Genomic DNA, 22662 nt, shown 5'->3' on the forward strand with positions numbered 1-22662 from the left:
GGACAGCTTTCTCATGCACTTCAGAGACCCCTACCAACATTTTTGAGTGATGCGGCTGCACCTTCATCAGTCTGACACTGGAAAAAGAGAGGTACATTGCTTGAGTAGTGTGGTTCTTATTCTGTTTTAGTACATTCTGGTAGTTCTATGAGCCACCAAAATTAACGGTAATGATGGTTACTTAGATACTGCAGACTGGAATCCCAAACAGTTGTATGGCAAGGAACTATCTATCTATCTATCTATCTATCTATCTATCTATCTATCTATCTATCTATCTATCTATCTAAATATCTGCCTTTGTTTACCCGGAAAGTCCAACTGGGTAATACCCATTTTCAGCAAAGGTCCAGGGAGAAAAGCTCCATTTGCTTACATTGTATTATACTAAGTTCCAGTCAATCACAGAGTAGTTACATTTCTATTTACAGTTATACACGAACAGTAGTTACATTTCTACTTATATTTATGCACAACAGTATTCACATTTATGTACATACTATTGATGATGAAGGAAACAAATTATTTTGGTGACTTCATTCTTAATGGGGTAAATCTGAGAGATTGAGGGTGTCAAAATGATAAGTTATTTTCTAGAGTTATGGCTGAGGGGGTAAGTGAGGAAATCCTTCTGCTCATGAGTGAAGTTACATGGGGTAGGACACTGGATGCTATTATCAGAATATGGGCAGATGATATGACTGCAAAAGTAATAAGTGCATGACAAATGTATAAGGAAATGGAGTCTGGTCAGATAAAGAGTTGGAGATGTTACCCATGTATGGTTCAACAAAAGCTTGAATAAATGGCACAAAATTCATGGCTTTGATGTCACAATGGTCTAAGGAATGAATAGAAAGAATACAAGTTTCTACAGTCATGATGAGTCCAAAAAAGAAACAAGGAACCTAAATTACCAGTTTACATGTTTCAGTAAGAAATATTTAAGCTAACTAGGTAAGAGAACATGGAAAAGTATTAGAAAGGGTGGCAATGGCTCTGAGAAATTAAGGGGCAGGAAGTCATTCTAGATTTTTCAGGTAAATTGTAAAAGTTATCAGGTCTTAATGATGTATCTGACAAAAAATAGAGGTCACATCATTTTAACATGTTTTATCTTCATTGACTGGTTTGCAGTAAAACAATGCTTCACGTTTCTAAATGTTTTAGACCTGATGACACTCCTTTGAGTGAAAACATTAGTCTTCATAAATGTCATTAGGACATTTAACCTGATACCCATAAAAATAAAAAAGACCAAACAAGTTAAACAGCATTAAAATGGATTAGAAAGCTGTAGTATAGGTAGAACATTAAAGGAAAACTAGAACGAAGATGGTAATAGTCAATGGAGTTCAGTCATATGACAGCGTGGTTACCCAGGAACTAATAAAGGAGTTAGTACCATGGCACTGCAAAAAAAGCCAGGAAGGAATAGTATGCCTTTTTTCTGATTATTTAAAACATGTGACATGATTAATGCATAAGAGGACACAAAATGATAAAAGGGGACTTGACAAGACTAAAGAAATCATCTAAAATATAACAGCCAAAATGTAACGCATAAAGTCGCAAAACAGTGCATCTAATAACAAAAATAAATAAAAGAGTATGAAAGTGAAAGGGAAGTAATAGCAAATGTGACAAGGGACCAGACAGCAGTCATAGTGTAAGATGCAGCAAAGAAGGCCAAAAAAAATGTGTGCACTGTGTTACCAGTGCTTTTTAATTCCCACCCCCCCCACTACCCTTGCTAAACTGCTTTCCAAGTATAGGGGTTCAATTAGCACAGCAATATGCAAAACAACCTACAGGTCCAAGGAAAATTAATCAAGACCAAATACCCCCACATTTTTACTTATTAATAATATGCTGATAAATACAGCAAAAGCTAAGCATATGAGATTTGGGAGACATAACTTAAAATGTGAATATTTAATACTGAACTTAACTTGTTTCTCCTGTCTGCACTGTAACACCTTTTGGTTAACTACATTTGATAATAGCAATGATATAAAATAAAATTAAATAACTTTGTTTAGCAGTTTCCATCCATTTTAGATATACAGATGTTAAACATGTAATAATATTGATATAGTCAAGAATTTCCTTGACTGGCCTCAGCAGCTAAATGAATGCCTAGGGGTACTAACCTGCTTCAGTTGCTTGTTTTTGCTTTGTAAAATAAGTCTTTTGGAAATCACAGACTGTCATCATTCCCACTTTTGGAGTCCAGCAGCAATGACATTAACTATTTTCATGATCGGTAGTGGAAGCCACCGCGGCAGATGTTACTGTAATGTTGTTTGCACTACTGCTTTACCTCTGCTGCCTGGTTGATGATCAGAGTGAATCTTAAGTATTTCTGTACATGGGGCAGTTGAAGACAATCAAATACCAGTTCTGTCTCTAACATTTTGCTTAGATGTATTTAACGCCCTGAACAAAAACTCTCAAGCCCAGATTCTACAGCATGCAGTGTCCATCAAAAGCCAGAAGAAAACATTTATTTATAACACTCGCAACAGGAAACTCCACACAGCTCCACATCATGTGTATGCCAAGGCCACAACAGCACAACAGATATTTATGCAAACCAAAGGATTCAAGATAACAGTGATGAGAAATTATACTACCAGGGGAATTCAATATTACCCAGAGAAAAAGGGCAAAAATAATGACCTAATCTCTGATACCTGCCATTTTGAAATTTCACAGATGATAACATCTCCAACAAAACAAGATCAACATGGTTGTGCCTCCAGTATTCTAGACTGGACAATGACAAACCAACCAAACAGGTAAGAACTCCTCTGAAACAAGAGCAAATCATTTCATTGACAGTATAGCAGCCTTTACAGTATGGAAACATAAGCCACCAACAACCTCCCCTAATACCATAGTCATAATTTATATCAGTTAGAGAAATAGTAAAAGAATATTGGCAATGACAAATAGAAATGCCTTGCCTGAGCAGAAGATACACATTCAGCAATATGTGTTAAATACTTTCCTACTAGATTTAGTGGCTAAATGTGTTCCTATATGAAAAGAAATAATACAAAACAGTGTTCTCCTGTGGATAAATGCTACAGTAAGGAAACATTTACCTGAAAGAGGCCTGGTACGGAAAATATAACAATACCATGTTGCTAAAGAAGTAACAAACAGGTGTCAACAGTAAATAAGAAAAGCACCATAAACACAATTCTTGGAATCAATAATGCTTCTCCAAACTCCAGATTAGAATTTTTTTTTAATTTTTATGCAACTTAATCAAAAGTATTACAGCGCCAATACCAGAAGATCTCACATATGTACTCAAAAGAAAACCAGCCATCCTAAATCTCAGTATCTAACCCATATCAGTAATGTTCATGAAAGAATAATAACACTGGAAGACCTTTTGTTCTCCATTAATGGGCAATCTGTCACCAGTTTACTTAAAACTATACCACTTTTGACAGCAAAACATTTGACAATGATTATAAACTCAAGCCTCAGAAAATGCTCATTCACAGTGTTTTAGAAGTGCCTAAAGTAAGACTGCTCAAAAAAGATGCAAAAAGTTGAGGCTGACAGGCCAGTAACAATTCTGAGCCCAGATATCCAAGATTCTCGATTCTGTAGTACACAGACAATTTAAAGGCAACTTAACAAAACACAGTCTGCTGACAGAACACAACATGGATTTAGAAAAGTGTACAGTACCAGTACAGCTGTACTAAAGATCACTGACCACATAACAAATATCAAGTATTGTAGATTTGTTTCTGGTACTGGGGTTCTTAATGTCTCAACTGCTATTGGTATTTTAATTTGCCAAAATGACTACATGTTATGAGGTGCTCCACAACAGTGCTTAAATGGTTCACAGACCACCTAAACAACTGCATCTTGAATGAACAATGTCTGTGCAAATTGTCACAACCATTCACGTCTAACATCAGAGTACCACAAGTATGCATATTAGGACTCTTCTTTTCAACATATTTACTACCAACATGTGGTGGCACACCACTGAAGTTCAGCATATATAGTATGCTGATGATTCTACATTCCTGCACTCATCTAAGGACATATAAACTCAAATTATAAACATATGGATTTAATACTTTCAGCATACATATTAAAAAAAACTCATGCTAAATCAAAAAAGACTGAGTTAGTAGCCTTCAACAAATTGTAAAGGATAACACAACTCATAATCCAAGGATCAGTTGGACCTAGGCAATCAGTGCCATTTTAAAAATACCAAGGAATTACAATAGATCGCAAATTAAACGTTCAGGGAAAGTTTGACACCTCTTTCAATGAAATACTCTTGGTACTTGGCATTGTACTGATTACTTGGTCATTTGCTAACTTACTGCACATAGAAAGTTGCTGAAGCACTAATACTCTGCAAGCTCCATTATGGATCAGTAGTACAGGGATGACTGCAGAACCTGGTGCTATCTAAACTAACCTTTGCTTATCATAAAATAGCTAAATCTACAGCTCTGTAAAAAACTATCATCATTGTTCTGTGGAAAAATGGGGAGTGGATACTGTAGAAAATAAAGTCACCTCTCAACATGTAACCTTTAATCATAAAATCATACATAAAATATCACAGTCAAACTTGTATAACCATTATAACATTCCTTAACAAGACAATTCTAATTCATTAATCCAAATATTCTAAAAGTAAATTAAAAAATTATTGCTAAAAGTACACTTCTGTAAGTAAACTTACCATAGCAGCAGATGTTTGAATAATCACTGTTTGAGTATGCTATATGGTAGCTATATGAGTTATATCCTGCACAGGATGTAACAGCTGGCCAATGTCCAAAGCTTCTGGGCATCTTTCACATACCCAAACCATTAGTCAGCTTGAGATGAGTTAACTAAAAGTCGGGTTTTGGCGGAAAGCCCTTCATAGTTTTCATACTAACGAGGGGGGAGAGGGAATCTAAAGCCCTGAGAGGACAATGCAGGGAAAATAATAAAAAAAATACATATCCACTCACTAGCAAAAATTAAAAAACAAGGGAGGAAGGTGGACTGGATTATGCAGCAGTGGTAATTCAAACATCTACTGTTATGTTAGGTTTTCTTATACAGCTGTACTATGTTCATTATTACAATCACTACTGCAGTAGCCTAAGCTATATAATTTAATTAGTAAAGCTTAGATAGACTTGGATGAGGACAGAGAAGAGTCTGAGATCTCTCAAAGTCTGTCCTAGACCTGGATAAGGAATCTGGTTTATAGTGCTTTGTAAAAGTATTCACAGAGGACCGAGTTGCTTCTTCTAGAATCCAACTTTTTCCAAAAATCAAAAGATGAATCCAAGGCCCTGGAAGAGTAAGCCTTGACTCTATATGAAATACTTATGTTGCTGTGGAAATAACAAAAGATAATAGCCTATGAAAAACATTTTCTGTTTTGACAAATGTTGCCCTTTTATCTTAACTTCACAAGAAATGAACAACTGATCAGATGTTCTAAAAGATTTTATTCTGTCAATGTGGGCATCCAATGTATAAAAGTATCCTTTCTCCCTCATTTTTACATTCTGAAAAGAAGACAGGGAAGTAGAGAAATGACTTAAGGGAATCATGGATAACACGTCATGCGTAAAAGAAAGATTCATTCTCAAAGAAGCCCTATCTTTGCAGAAAATGAGATAAGGCTGATCCACTACTAGAGCTTACAACTCTGATACTCTTCCTGCAGAGGATAGAGCAATGAGTAAAACTGTTTTCCATGTCAAGAACCATTAAGTTCAGCCTAATAATCTGGTCCAAATGGAGCATGTGTTAGTTTTACAAACACAAAATTAAGATCCCAGGGAAGAGACATTGTTTTTCAGAAGCTTCTTATGTAGAACCCCTTTCAGAAACATGCTGACTTGAGATTACATTGAAAGAGAGGTATCCGTGGACAGACATTTTGAAATGGCCAACATATGAACCTTGATTGAGGAGTTTGACAATGACAAACCACAGGATAGTAACTTACACAAATACTTTAAAACCAGAGGAACACTACACTTGAATGGGGGCTGGTTCTTTTGTTGATACCAGCTAGGAAACCTTTTCTATTTGCTGATATATGATTTTCCTGTAGAAGGCATTCTTTCTTTCTTGCCTCCATCAATGCCTACTGGACATCCTCAGAAAACATGTTCCTAAAAGGTATTCAAACCTTTTCATTCAGACAGTGCATTACAGTTGCTTGGTGTTGTTATGTATCAAACACGCCTAATCTTGTGTGACCAAATCCGGTCTATGAGGAAGGTTGTAGTAAATCCTCCTAGCCATTTCCAAATGAAGAAAGAAACACTGTTGCCTGGACCAGAAGGGAGTTGCAACAGTGATCTTTGGGGAGCCCTTCTGAATCTTAAGAATTACCATGGAAATAGGTGGAAAGTGTGGAAAGATATAGAGGAACATTTCTGTCTAAGGAAAAAGAAAAGGTATCTGTTTTACAAGCCTTTTTGCATTGAGTCCTGGAGAAGAAATTTGCCAGTTGATTATTTAGAGAGAAGGCAAAAACATCTACTTCCCACAGATGGCTCAAATTTTTGAAGACCCCCTGAATCAGTTTCCACATTTGTGATGGCCTGTTCTTGTTCTGCTTAGCTTGCCTGCCACACAACTTTGCTCTGACAGAATATAAGATGTCTGTAAAGTGAGATTGTGCTGTAAAGCCATATCACATTCTAATATGATTAGTCTGCACATGAAGTAAGATCTGGTTATCTCCTGCTTGTTTATGTATCACATCACTGTGATGTTGTCTGTGAACACTTAAAGAGGTTCCAGGGGCCACAGATGTTCAGAGAGTTGAAAGCATTTATAAGACCAATCATCTATTTTATGTTGATGTGATTTGGTCTGACTTTTCTGTTTCAAAACCCTTCACTTCTATTCCCATTGATATTGCTATCCAAGCAAAGTCCAAGGAGTCTATTGTGACTGACTGTGCTAGAGCAGGAGGGGAGAATGAGAAACCTAGATTTTCAGAAATTTGGTGTCTTCACCACATAATCTCCCTGTTTTACAAATCCTGAAACTGGAATTTGAAAAGGTAGCAGGTGTTGATGCTGGGATACATTGTATCTTTCTCTTGTGGAGTCTTGCAAGAGGTATCATGAGATTCATAGATGCCATGAAACCCAGAATCTTGAGTAGCAAATGCCAGAACTAGATATAAGTACACATCTGTTTTACTTTCCTATGGAAGAAAAGCTCTTTGAACTGACATGTCCAGCAGTCACCCCAGAAAAACAATCCTGTTAGAAGAAGTCATATATAATTCTAAATTTTCTCTTGAAATCCCAGACTGTGTAGGAGATCCCGAAACCCAAGAGAATGACTTCTGCCACTTTGAAAAAGACTCTGCAAAGATAAGGAAGTTGTCTAAATAAAGAAAATGTGGATACCCTGCCATCTGCAGTGGGCTATCACAGACCCTTTGTGAACACTACTGGAACACTGGCTAATCCAGTTGTAAAGCAGAGATCTGATAATGTGATCTAGTCACACACAACCTTAAGAAAAGCCTGAACTCTGGATGAATAGGAAGGTGATGATGTGCATCTTTTAAATCTAAGGTTTAAATCTAAACAACTCAAATGAAGAAGAAGAAGTAATAGGCTGTGAAGTGACATTTTGAACTTCGGCACTATCATGAGCCGGTTCAAGAAGGAAAGGTCCAGATCTGCAATCCAAGAATCTTCCTTTCTTTGACACCAGAAACACTCTTAAATAAAATCCTTCTGACAGTGGAGAACAGCTATTTCCCCCTGCCCCCCCCCCCCCAAAGACAGCATGTTCTGTAAGACATGAGGAAAGAGAAGAGTTTGGTCTAGCAGATGAGGATGAATCCCCTGAAAGGGAGAGAGAGCCTTCTACCACCATCTGTAACCTTGATGGATCCCATTTAGATCCAATTTTTAACCTCCCTGTCATTGTTTCTTAAATGTTTACTTACGAGCATATTGCTGGGACTGTTAGACAAAGGAGTGAAGAATCTGTTGGAAAACATGGGGCGGGGGGGGCTGAGAAATCTGAGAGACTCTGTGAATTAGATTTCCTCTCTCATCATGCTTTTTGAAAACTTCTGCAGCAGAAGGTACAAAAACTAGATCTCTTTCCAAGGAGAACTCTAAATTTCGTTCTTGTCATCCTCTTAGAGGTTCTGAGACTTCAGCTAGGCAAAGGCAAACCTCCTCAAAACAGTTCCAGTTGCAACACACTGAACATGGCATCCACCATTTTGTCTACCATTTTTGTCACAGGAACATTCTGAGCAATGGATAGTAACTTGGAAAACAGAAGAAACAAAATTACACAGACAGATTTATCCTTACAGGAAGAAACTGGTGTCAAAATACTTTCACAATTAACCAGGATAAATTTCAACATATAAGTCTGATAGTTGCAAACTCTGAAAACTTAAGTTGCAGAAGTATATACTTTTTTCCCAAACATATCAAAAGCCTTCACATCCTTGTCAGATGGAGAAGAATTAGTATTAACAAAATGTTTAGTAGCAGTAGCTGCTGGAGCTGATCTGGGATCAGTGTACAGAAACTTAAAAGTCTGAGGAATTTTGTATAATTGATCTACTTTTGGGGGTAGCAGGTTGACTACCCCAGAACTGCAAGAATATGAGATGGTTCTGGAAGTTATTACAGATCTTGGCATTTTTTGAGGGGCTGTGAAATCTCACTGTTTGCCCAGTGGAAAAAAATGATTATTTTAGGAAATAGTCTCAGAGAAACAGAATAATTTGCAGGGACTGTCAGATACCACACTGTTCACAAAATCTGAATCAGAAATCTGTAGAAATAAAACTGCATCAGTTCCTTCACATTTCCCCACAGGTTTGATCTCTCATAAATCTCTTTAAGGAAAAAAAAGAGATCCCTTTTCACTTACCAGAAACAGGTTTAAAAGAAGAGTCAAGCGTCTGCACTAGACCCTGATCTAAGCATAATTTACTTTTTACAGAGAAACCGAAGCAGGAAAAAACATAAGTTTTATTTTCTGTTTCTTTTTGACAGGAAGTTCTGAATAAACAAACCTAGAATTGCTGTGGGATGTGCAAAACATCCTATCTAAGTAGAAGCATCTTCCCTTCCCCTTCTCACAAAAGTAACAAGTGTCTTTCCCTTGCCTGGTAATGGCACTCCAACAGATGCAGAAGACGTATCTAACAAGGTGGTTCTAGGAACTACACCAGAATGAGCCAAAGAAAAAGATGAGTCATCCAAGGAACCAGCTTTGGTCACTGTGGAGTCACTCACCTGCAGCTTGAGGAAAACTACTAGCCTGTTGTGGTGCAAAGGCTGCGTTTGCTTTTTTGGCTAGAAGAAGGTACAACTGAGGAAGTGGTGTGTTGTTTCATGGTTAAGACAAAAATGATACCTCATTTTCAGGGTAGTTTAACAGCAATTGCCAGTAAAACAGGTAAGAAGTAAAAAAGCAACACTTTCCATGAAAAAAAAATGTAAAAAAGCACTTTATGCACTTACCTTAACCCCAAAAAGTAAAATAATAGTTTCTCTACAAGAAAAGTAGTTTTAAACAACTTTTAACCAAAAAAGTGAAAAAAATTATGCTCCCATTTAAAAGTATATAAAAGTCAAGAGATAGTCAACAATAACAATTTTTCCTAGCTTAAAAGTAAATATATTACAGACAAAGTAAGTTTTCTGTGGTAAAAAGTAAAGTAGAAGGTTTTTATCCCAAAAAAGGAACATACCTGCCCAGGAATGGAAGAGAATTAGTCGACCTTCAATCCTCAAAAGCCAGCAATGGAGTGCTCTCTTCAGCAGTAGGAAAGCTCCGAAGGGCTTGGTGCCCAAACCTTACTTTTAGTCAGCTCAGTTCAAACTGACAGTTGGGGTTATATGGAAGGTACCCCAAAGCTATGGAAGCTAACTGACTGTTATAACCCATGCAATATATAACCAATATAGTTTAGACTACTGCAGCAGTGATCAGAATGATGAATATTAGAGGATATAACTCTCACCATTCACTTGTCCATAGATCATTTGACATCCTGTGCATTTCTGAAAACAGACACCCTCCTGAAATTAAGGACCAAAAAATAAATAAAGCTCTGGAGCTGTTGTAACTGTAGCAAGCTACTTTCTGCAAATGTAACAAGATGTTTGCTACAGTTCTCACCAAATACTAAGTGCTCAGCGAGATCACAAACGTAGCATCATCACTGAGTTATGACGTCATGATATTCTCATGGCTTTTTAAATCATGTGGTACAACTGAATGGCATCTGCCAGTCACACACCTAATAGCTTGCTCCATGGGAAGCAGCCCCTTTGTTATGGCTCTGAACACATGACTGAGAAGAGTGAACAGCATCAATTAGATTACACAGTTATCATATGATTAACTACTGAAATCTCTGTGCAGAAGTCAAGTGTGTCCAAGCTGTAGGACAAACAGACATTACCTTAACATTGTACTGGCAAACCATGTTATGGTCAAGTACAGAAATGCTGCAAAGCAGAATTAATTTTTACTATAATAACAACACCCTCTTTGTTAAATAATATGTGTATTTGCGCTCCAATTATCTGTTATGAAGTGCATTATTTAATTCTGTGAAAGAAAGCATGTCATTCTTGTACATAAAAATAAGACATCAAGAATTAGTGAAGTCCAGCAGAAAACCATATAATTTTGCTGCTATGGAGTTTTACCACAATACCCATACAGAATAGACCTCTACCTAATGATATAACACCATTTTATTATTCTGTAGCCACAGTCGTGCTATCACATTAAACTTGTATGTATACTTACAAAGGATATTGACATTCCTTTGCACTACAGATCTTCTTCTCCTTTCAGCTTTTCCCAGTTAGGGGTTCCCACAACAGAACAATGGTCCGCAGAACAATCAGCAGTGGAGTTTTACAGTGTCAATTTGCCAGGCTGGCACCCAACCTTCCAAAGAAGTCACACGCATTCACACACTCACACCTAGGACCAATTTAGAGTGTCCAATCCACCTACAGCATGTGTTTGGGATGTGGGACGAAACCAGAGCAAACCCACACGACTGCAGGGAGGATATGCAGCTGAGAATCGAACCAGAGATCCTTTTGCTGTGAAGTGGTAACGCCAACCGCTGTACCACTACAGCCACCCTCCTTTGCACTACAGATGCATGTATAGCACATCATTTGGTTACTTTCCATGTGCATTTTTTTCTATATCATTTACATTCAATAGATCATTCCCTATTTTGATTTAAACTTGAAATATTTCACTTTTTCTCTTTATTTGATTCTTTTTTTGTCTTTGAAATGGATCCATAAACATATCCTGCCATTTCTTATGATTAAATCAAGACAGTGAACAAAACTGCAAAACTTAGTATGATCTTCTGATCAGTGAAATACATACAGCCCCTGTACATCAGAAATACGTATGTTTTAATTATTCATTATAGAACATCTTACTTGCTGTATGCTATTAATAAATTACATTGTCTGTCTCACTTCTTGCTATCATGTTGCTACAGATAGTTAACAGTTCAGCATATGGTACTGAAAATGCTTGTTCTTGCTGATAAGCAAGAACAAACCAGGTGAGAATAGCACCTGCAGTTCTACAGGTCACATGGTCTTAATCTGATTATTTATTAAGATATTCAGTAGCAGAATCAGTAGAAACAGAAGAGCTTAGTAGAACAATACATTTCATTTTATCCCTGACAACTACAAAATAATGACTCATAGCAGTTTCAGTGTAGTGACTTTTTTTTTCTAAATCCAGTCTGAATCTTATCAGGTGATTTTCAGTCTTCAAACGAATGTTCTTTTGACTACAGTTCTACAGTCATTTCTATAACTTAACCCATAAATAAACTTATAGACTAACTTATAATTAAAAATAATCTGGACTTTTTAAGAAGGTACACTACTGATGCTTCTTCCAAGATACCTGAAAGGATTACCAGATTTAAGATAACTCTAAATAGGTTCATATCACTCAAAAAACTGAATCAAGTCAACTGGACTACTGGACTGCCAATTAATTAGGTCTCAATGGCTCTTACCTTTGCTACCATCATAACGTGCAGAATTCTGCACATCACGTATTGGCTGGAACATTGTCTCCTCTGTTATTACACAGAGCCTATGATCCACACTTGCTCCTGATTACAGCCAGATCCTTTGTTTAAAGATTTTGGTGTTTACTTATAGACGCCTAACTCACCATGTCCTCCATACCTTAAGAAACATTGTGTTTTATCAGTCTTTTGTCTCTACGTCTGTCTACTACTGAAGGCTTCCTGGTGATTCTAATGACACATTTGGAAACTTCTGGTAAGCAATCTTTTGCCACTAAGCTCAACATCTTTTATCAGCATGTTCCCAGCTTCCTGCATCTGATTTGGAATCTCCTTTAAGATATAACTAAAGTACTTTCTACTCCAGTAATCTCACTGAATCCTCAGTAGGGATTACTTACAATTATTTGAAATTATGTATAGTGATTACAAATGTTATATTTTGTTGATGTTTTAGTCATCTGTGTCATGTTTGCAAGGCTTGTATGCACTTATCTTTTTACATTTTATTTATTTCATTGTATGTTTTTATTACTGTTTATCAAATTTGTATTATCTTACATTTTTTTACATTTTAAAACTGCATAATCAGTACTTCTTATATGTTAAATTAAAAGAAAACAGAAAGCCAAATTTGTGTGCCAGAAACTGAGACCACACAGACAAGATGCTGTCTCCAGGATTCAAACACAGCAAGCTGAAAGCTAGTTTAACTACCTATTAAAGAGTTGTGCAGAATTTCAGCTGTGCTACTGACTGTGATTTACTGGCAGAAGCTTTCAGCTTGCTGTGTTCAAATCCTGGGGACAGCATCTTTTCTGTGTGGTTGCTTTTGATTACACATTAAATAGCTAACCATTTAACCGTAGCCCTAAAAAAATGAAAAGGACTTGACTCATGGTGAAAAGATTAGATCTGAAATATCACACTTTTTAAAGCAAGACAAAGGTTGACTTTATTTTTACTTGAATTCTTCTGCCCCATACCATGTCCTCTCATCTATGTCCAAGTATCATGCAAATTTCCGTCCCCTGTTTTGATGTCAGAAGCCAGTTGCAACACAGCTATTATCCAAGCAGCCATCATGGGACTTTTTTCATCCTAGCTCCACCCCCTTTAATGATAGTACCTGACAAAGTGAGGACTTATTATAACACCCTTTTAACATGTAAGATGTGAGTGTTTCCACACAAATGTGATGACGGTTACAGCATATGAATACTTTAGGAAAAGCAAGTGCACACCCAGACCCAGGTACTGCTCAATATGACACCCATCTTTGAGTGTGGAGTTAACATAAACCTCCTTAAATGGCTTGTCCCGCATCCACATTACTAGTCAAACCAACATAGCTGGATCAGAATCATGATTTCATCCATCTTTACTACTAAACCAGATGAAAAAAAATGTTACCTTCATTTTGAATGTTACAAAATAGTGAAAATATTTTTTCTCTATGCGAGTCTTTTCTCCTGCATCTAAACTTATGATACTCTACCCCAAATCCTCGCCAAATAAAATGCTATTTATCACATAAAATAATGCAGCACCAGTAGAAGTCAGCATCCCATTTGCAGACATTCTTTTGTAGTTATACTGGCAACTGTTTATGTTTTCTTTTCATATCATTGATCTTTTAAATGACACCCTTTAGGTTCTGTTAGCCTCAAGTTGCTAGACACAGCTTTATGACCCATTTTGATTTAGAAAGTACAGTGGATGAATTTGTACCCGTCACTCAATCACTCTTTCTCTCTTAGGACTAGGTATGCATTTTCCCTCATGAAAACAAAGAAAATTACCCACAATTACTTGCTGGACATATTTATAGGACCAAGAAAACAGTCATACATTTCTAGTTAAGAACTTGCGGCAAGCAGAAATCGAAAGGTATTATTAAAAAATGCCACTGAAAGTTGTCACAAGAGCTAATTGGAGAAAACATGGTTTCAGGGTATTATAGTTCGAAGTCACTGTGAAAAGGACCCTGAAGGACAAAAAGTCAAACAATACTGTACTGTGGAAACTCAAAATGCAGTACAACGTAGGAAGAAAAAATCTTTTGGTGAATAACAAAACTATATCAGGAGATCCACCTATATTATTCTATTTTGGATAATTCATACTCCAAATTAATACTAATCCATTGTGATGTAATGCAGAAAAGATCAAGATATGAAGAAACAGGTTTTTCAACCCATCCTTTATGATTATCCTGTTATCTTTAATGAAGTTGCTGGACTGGACTTGAAAATGAGTCGTTTTGCAACTTGACTTTAACTGTTACGTTACCATGCTATGTTCTTAAGTAAACATCTTGTGTCTTTGTAACCTAGTTATGCCCACGTGTGGGTGGTGGGTTTAAAGCACTTAAATTATTCATGTGTGTTAAGAACGTTCCAGTATGTATCTAGAATTGTCCAGGCATGTCTCGTCCTTGATTACCATGTTCATCTATAATTGGGTAGCACTGGTCAATATCTGGTGATACATGACTTTTTTGTTCATTATTATTATAGGATTTTCTGAATTCTTGGAAATATCTTGCATGTGTCTAACGCTGTGCCATATATGAACTGTATTACAGCTGGTGACATTGTATTTATGTTGTATTATGCCTTTACCCAATGTGCTTCCTCATGGTGAATGTTTGTGGCATTACTTATATGTGAGTTTTACTCATGTCTCACTTAACATCTGTCTATATTTAATCAAGATTCTTCTTTTAGTTTAACAATCAGTTTAACCCATGCCTTGTTACTCATCATTATTCATTAAAAAGTGCATATTCCACCCCTTTGCATTTCAGTTTACTTTGAGTTTTTTGTTTGTTTTGTTAAACGTGATAGACTCCTACTGTACCCCCCCCTGAAGACTTCCATGAAAATGAAATGCTGCGTTATTTGAGAATTACTTAGTACCTAGTTAGAGTAGTTTCCACATATCTTTCAGTCTGCAAACATTGAAAATAGGAACAAAGGCCCTTTAAAAGTAGATGCATCTACCTAAAATCTGGACAGCTAGTATAAAATATGATTAATAAAATAGCACATAGCTCTTCCCAGTAGGAATGTGGGATGTTACTCATAAATATGCTCATAAAATAGAGATGCACACAAAGGAGGGGAACATATAAGCACATTATCAGGCAGTGTAAAACCGAAAGACTTTAATGAACTGCATCGTAAAATTTTACCACATAAGTTCATTTATTTTTGCTTCAGATAAAGGTAGATGTTAGTATGTGTGTCTGTTTTCTTTAAATTATTGTTGCCACTGTTGTGTTGGTTATATACTGTGGTTTTCTTTGTACTAGACAGCTTCAAAAATCACACAATGAGGGTGATTCAAGAAACTGTATGAAGGGTCAGATCAAGCCCAAAAATAGAGAAATGCCTCCAAAAACAGGGGCATCCATTACAGGAGTAAATCATGCCTAACAATAGGAATACTCCTTCAAAATAGGGACTGTTAAGAGGACTGGCTTCTTTATCAGTAAAACTGTATTTAGTGTCTGCTGTGTTTCACTCTACTGATGTAGCTGATGTGACATTGTGACAAGTAAGCAGTCACATACGCCAGCATGTGCACTGAACAAATATTATCACGCACTCAGAATATTGTCCGGGGAAGTAGGTCAACAACCGTTATCCTTCAAACAGAACCTGGATAACTGGATGGATACCCACAAATTTACCCCAGGACTGACTTGCCTAGTTCTCTTTCACAAAGGGGGTACAGCCTTAGGGTGGGTATTGGCAAGGCATGAGACTGAATTGTCTTGTAACTCCTATGGATAAGGGTCCAGTGGGCAACTATAAACCTTGATGTGCATTGATATCTGTTCAGCACGCAGCGCAGTATGTGTTACTGCCCTTATGATTTTTTGTCATGTGCTGGCTAATGGGGGATTTGTTTTAGATAAGTGTATTTTATATAACCCTTAGCAATTTCATAAGTATAAATAAATAAATAAGGCACATTTGCACAAAAGCAACATTTTAAAGACTTTTCATTTCTATTTGTAAGCATAGGCTTACTCCATTGTTGTTGTGTGGTTATGTATTATTTTTAGTTCTTCGCTGCTGTGTGGTTATGCATTGCTGGCTTTTTGCTCATTTATTAACTGATTGTTTACTTTGTTGCAAAACCATGGAAACTAGGAAAAAATAAGTTTGTACATTGTGGTATACATGGCATTTTGTATGTCAGTGGAATGGTAAAATATTCGTGACTAGTATGACAAAGCACTACTTATCTATTTGCAATTTTAACACAGAAGACTCGAATTCCAACAAGAGTTGATCACTCACTCAAAAGATCTGAATGTCAGTCACAATATAAATAGGACCTGCTCTTGTGACTAGATGTCCATCATAGAGACTACCTCTTTATGGAATAGACTCCCTTTGATGTAAAGCAAATTAGTTCCCTGGCCCTTTTAAAGCACAACCTGGATAACTGGATGGGCAGTCATAAGTACACCCCAGGTCTGGCCCTTCAAGCCCTTATGAAAAGAGGACATAACTTGGTCCAAAGTAATTCATCTTGTCAGGGATCTGGTATTAATTTGATGTCTTCATCCAGGTGGGATCATTAACCTATGAAGCTATAAGAATGCATCTTTTTGTAGCCTTAGGAAAAAAAAGAGAGGAAAAAAAAAGGCACGCTATCATGCACAGGGCAACCTGGTGTACATCACACACTAGCTCCAATAACAATGGTTTAGCATTAACTCACATAATCACCAAAATGCCATTTTTCTTACATATCATCCTCCCTCACTTTGTTCTAATCGGGATGCTTAAGTACAATATAATAACTGGAAAGACAAACTTAAGTGTTCTTAGTACTAACGGCATGCTCTAAAACCATAAAGTTGAGTTAAACATGTCAAATAGGAGAAAGTGACGAATGACTGGCTGAATAAACAGATTGATATGGTTAAGCTGTAGTATTTTTGGTTTGTATTTGTAGTACATTTGATTTCTGAAATATTATTAGAACTGTGCCACAGGAAAAACGTTCTGTCATATTTCAGAAGGTGACGTCAGACCCATATGCAAATGTACATGTCTCTGAAGCCTCATCTTAATTTCTCTTTCAGGACAAAGCTGCTGCTGTTATGTATCGCTGTCTTTCTTCAAGGTGTAACAGCAAAGCCACTAGAAGATAAGGTATTTAATATATTGTACAATTTATTGAAATAAGCTAACACTGTGATGAAAAAATAATTTTTCAGGGCCATGCCTATTTGCTAATTGCCTGCCATTTCATAAATATTGAAAGCCCCCAAAGTGCAAAGATGCTTTGTTCAGGTGAGGTAATGCATAGCTGTGAGACCTCTGCTGTGCTACATCCATAATCATCACTGATAAGGCACACAATCATTTCCTTTCAGCCTGTATGTCAAGGTTCTAAATGTTGTTAAGATAGTCCACATTCACTGCTGATTGTGAAAACTAAATATCTAGCTCTAGCTCTTATCACTTCTCAGGCAGTACATCCAGAAACAATCATATCACACAGCTTCCATTTCAGCTCTTCTGTGAAAGAAATTATTTGTATTAGTTATAGATGCAGCAGTCACCCAGTCCTGAGACCAAAGACTGTGTCAATTATTGCAGCAGAGCAAATACATCTTTTTCCACATTTTGTCTACCATTTTAATTAGTCTGAGTGGCATGAATGCACTATGGGAAAAGCTGTCCAACAAGAGAAACTGTAGAACTAATAATAACATTCTCAGTTAGAACTGATTAATTTACTGTTTTTGCAAAATCAAACAGAATGCACATTTTGCAAAAGTGAAATGAATGTCATAAGTGCAAGGGTGAACAATTATGTTCATATTTGCAGTAACACCTACAATTCTGTGACACTTGGGGTAACATTTAACCAGTTAACGGTTATCTATTTTTATCCCGGAACTCTTATTAAATAGTTTGTTCTGCCAGTAACCGCAAGGTTTTAACTACTCTAAGAGATCATGAGCATACCGAGTTTCTCTTCTTCAAATTTCCACACATATGTGAGCAAATAGGTTAGGAGACTATAGATGCAATACCTTTCATTTTCCACAGAGTGAATTAAATAAATAATTGGCATGCATTACTTTGCAGTTTACCCTTGTGAGTGCATGCTTGTCTAGGGCTGTCTTTGCTAATTCCTCTAACAACTGAGATCCTGTCTTGTTGTGCACACAGCCTGATAAGTAGTAACAGAGTAGGAATCAGCAGTAACAATACCAAAGTGAAAAGGGTGAAAAATCATGGGATTTAAACAAGTTCTATAGACTGTGTCAGTGACCTCTCTGAATGAATCATCTCATTTATTTATTTATTTATTTATTTCACATTTGTTAACCGGGTTGGTTCAGCTGAGTTACAAAAAAAAACATTTTCAGTGGAGACCTGAAGAGAAAAGCTCCAATAACTTCTACAGCAATAAAAAGTAAAAAGCAAAATTATACATAACATAAAATAGAGTACAAATTGAAATGCTGGTATGCAGAACAAATTATAGTTGTCACATAAGAAAGTGTGAGTACTAAAAATATAAACATACAAACAGTTTAGTTACAGTGCTGAAAAGCTAGCATGTTTTAATATTTACAAGAATTAGAAGTAATGCCAAGACATTTCCTAAGTAAAGGTTGTAGAATGTGAATAGACAGAGGTATACAGGAGGTTAAGTAGGGTGATTGCAGTGACAGATCTTGGAGTTAAGCAGGTGAACTTTTAGAGACTTTTTAAACTTGTTGGCATGAGTTATACTTCTTATATGTAATGGGAGTTTGTTCCAGCTATGAGAGACAGAGCATTTATAAAAGTTTTTGTCTATATTTTTACAGGGTTGATAGGTCAGTAGTAAGAGTTGGTTGGAACTCTGAAGAGGATGATTGGGGGTGTAACAGGACTGAAGTTTAGAAAGTGATGGGTAGGAAGTGGGGTTATTGAAATGGGAGTGAGCAGTTTGGAGTTGAATGAGAGAGTAACCTGATGTGGGAGTTCAAGCCAGTGATGTTTCTGTAATGCCAGGCAGTGGTGGGATGAGTAGAGATGATTTACAGCAAATCTAAAAACGTTATTGTATGTTGATTTCATGTTGAGGTCAAGTTTGTGAATAAGGGAGAATTGTAGGTTAGTCGGGATAGGGGAGGCATAGATTAGTGTGCGTGGTAAAAAAGTTTGAGCAAGGGCACATTTGGATTCTGCACTAAGGTATTTTTTATTTGTGTAAAGTAGGCCTAATTTTTTAATATTACCTTACCCATTCCCTGGGAAAGGGTGGTCTGGCCAATCTGCAGAACACTTAAGAGTGGAGAATAATCAGCAGGTATTTCTCCAGGTGCTACAGCTCTAGCTAAAGGAAAAATAAATTAGCATATTATACTTCTGGCAGTGAAATTAAAAGTATTTGGATCAAAGTTTAACGTATGTGTGTCAGTAAAAAGAAACCTTATCTGAAATGTTATTTTGATGAGGAGGCATACAGCTTTGACTTTCCTGACTTTCAGTGGTATATGTTACTTCCATTAATTTATATCCTTTAATTATAAAATAGAGAAGTAATCACTATAAAACCTTTATATGCTACCATCTCAGTTATAAGGAAATGTGCCCACTTTGTTTTTTCAGGAAGTTTTCTAACTGGAGAATCATTGAAGGTCCAATCATTCTACAGACTTTGGGGCAGCACAATGCAGCGGGTGTTATGTGTATCATTATTTATAGCAATTTATAGCTTACACAAGACCTATAGTGACCACATCTTTCCTGAGGCAATTACATCACCAATATACAAGATTCTATCAAGGAGACAGGATGTCAGATAGAAGAAGAAAAAATAGGCACTGAGGGATAAATTAAGTCACGATACATAATTAGAAAGAATCAGGCATTCATCCATAGTATATCTAAGGTGTTAATTATGGTAAACATGTTATTTGTTTATTTATTTCAAATTTGTTTATCTGGTAAGTCAGACTGAGGCAGAAGCCCTTTTACGGGGGACAGGCTAAGGAGATACAAGGTTCATTGTGAAGAATGAAAAACAAATTAACATCTTCTACACAGATACCTGTGTTGTACAAAATGTATTATTTAACATTGGTTACAGATGTTTAGAACACAAAGGAGTGACGAATATGTAGACACTCAGAATACCAGGCACAGCAAAACATTTTACAGTTCTGTATGTATTCCTCATATCAAATATTGAGACACAAAGGAAAAAGCTTGTGTATATGACAGATCCCTGTCTCTGATAGGCTGACTAGCATAATATTGCTTCTACATCTGGAAAGGCAAACAGACTGAATGAAGCACTAGATCAGGCACATTCTGATAAAAGCCTCACCTCATCATTTCTCTCTCCTCCAGTTAGCTATAAAGGGTGCCTGAGCTGCTACTCAAACTTGGGCATACTTTCGAAACAGTCCTTTCTATCTGTATGTTAATGAAGCAGGCGAGGCCTGGTGCAGTTCTGATTCTGATGTTGCCTGCTAGGTCTGTCCTTCATATGCACTTTGTTCTTGATATCCTGTCTCTTATGATTACAACTGTCTCGTCCTACTCTGCTTGTGACCTTGTTGCTGAAGGCCTCCCAAGGGCAAGTCTTCACTGTCAATTTGTTACCTTGTCTAAATTATGTCTTTCAGTATGACAAGGCCTTCCTGTTTTGCTGACCCCTTTTTGTTTCTTTTTGCTTTCTTTCACTCTTACCTAACCCTGACAAATTTTCCTTGCGCTCTTCCTCTTTTATCTGCCTTGCTCACTGTTGCCTTACATCTTCTATCTTAGAACCATGCTTGTCCCATGCTCTGTTCTCCCAGGTTAATGTCTGCAACCTGCTGGTAGTTTCTACCCTCATATTCCCAGGCTGGGTTCTTACCTAAGTCTCTTCCTATCTACTCTGCTTGCCTTTACTATATCTACCAAGGTCCTGCTCTCACTGCCTTCTTGCCTGTACCTGACTAACCCAGACTGTAAGGTCATCCACTGCCACCTAAACCACACCACCTTCCTTTCTGTTATACCAAACATCCTGCAAGCTCTGTACTTTTCCTCAGAAAATTATCCCTCAACTACATTGCCAGCCTGCACACTGAACACCTAACCCACATTGATCCCTCTCCTCTCTTCCATATCTATCTTCCTTAGTGTTTCTGCTCTTGCCTTTTGAAAACATGCTGCCTAACTTTCTGTTTGCATGGTTATCAGGGTTATTTACTGCATCTTTACATTTTTTACAAGAAACATCTTTATTAAATTATCATGTATGACACAGACAATCTTACATTTATATAAATGAAAATAAATCATAGCGGCACAATCTCAGTTGCAAACATTATACCTTACAAACCGTGCCAACACAACTGTAGCTGCAAACATTATACATCACTCATAATATATCCAGTCATTGTCAGTCAACAATTGCATAGCTCATTCAGATCCTGCCTTCTTTTAAACATTGTTCCTCCTCTGCATGTAGTGATCTCACATTTCCAAATTTTTCCTGTGTAATTTACTCCTACCCTTTTCTAAAGATCCCAGTTCCAGTTGTTTTATCTCTGTTACTATGTTTATTGCTTTTAGTAAAGTTGGTTTAGACTTCAGTTTCCATTTTCTTTGGCCCTCTTCAAAAGGAAATTTGATGATTGGATGGGAGATAGGAAATTCACCTCGGGGATCACGTCAGTTGCCCTGCTAGACAGGGGTCCAGGGAAGTAAATACTGTGGGAAGAAATAGCCAGGGAATTATTATAGCTAGGCTTGTATAGGTCCTAGGGCCAATAGCCTAGTACCAACCTATGAACCTAGTTATTACTTTTTTGGCAGCCATCATAATTAGACTCAGCAAGGCCTTACTATGTCTAGGCAATTCCAACTCTGTATCATAGTCCAAAACAGTGCAGAAATACATACCAGATCGGTCGAAGCACGAGTTAACAATGACCGCCACCAGTACTGTTGGCCAACAGGGTGCTGGTGGAAATTGGGCAACTGTCGGCCGAAGGAGGAGAAGAGGGGGAAGGCATGCTCGAAGGTAGGTAAAGGCTAGGACTGTGATAGTGAGGGTCAGAACGTTGAATGTTGGCAGTATGACTGGTATAGGGAGAGAGCTAGGTGATATGAAGGACTGAAGGAAGGTTGATATATTGTCTGTGCAAGAGACCAGATGGAAGGGGAGCAAGGCTAGGTGTATCGGAGGTGGTTTCAAATTGTTTTATCATGGTGTGGATGGGAGGAGAAATGGCATAGGTGTTATCCTGAAGGAACAGTATGCTAAGAGTGTTTTGTAGGTGAAAAGAGTGTTGGATAGAATGAGGTTTATGAAGCTGGAAATTGATGGTGTAATGATGAATGTTGTTAGTGCATATGCTCCACAAGTTGGGTGTGCGATGGATGAGAAAGAAAAAATTTGGAGTGAGTTGGATGAAGTGGTGATGACTGTACCCAAGGTGAGAGACTGGTGATTGGATCAGATTTCAATGGGCATGTTGGTGAAGGGAACAGAGGGGATGAGGAAGTGATGGGTAGGTATGGTGT

At 37.2% G+C, this 22662-nt stretch overlaps 1 protein-coding gene across 4 annotated transcripts in view; it reads left to right on the forward strand.

Annotated features, from left to right (window-relative positions):
* Window positions 1–22662, forward strand: part of LOC122789381 — a 475956-nt gene that overhangs the window by 349756 nt on the left and 103538 nt on the right. For all 4 annotated transcript variants that reach the window (XM_044056787.1, XM_044056786.1, XM_044056784.1 and 1 more), the window contains exon 3: window positions 17217–17286. In XM_044056787.1, coding sequence (XP_043912722.1) covers window positions 17217–17286 — 70 coding nt within the window. The remainder of the gene's footprint in view (window positions 1–17216; window positions 17287–22662) is intronic.

This window comes from Protopterus annectens, chromosome 14.part0 (assembly GCF_019279795.1).
Source record: "Protopterus annectens isolate FY-2018-M chromosome 14.part0, PAN1.0, whole genome shotgun sequence".
NCBI classification, from domain to species: domain Eukaryota; kingdom Metazoa; phylum Chordata; order Ceratodontiformes; family Protopteridae; genus Protopterus; species Protopterus annectens.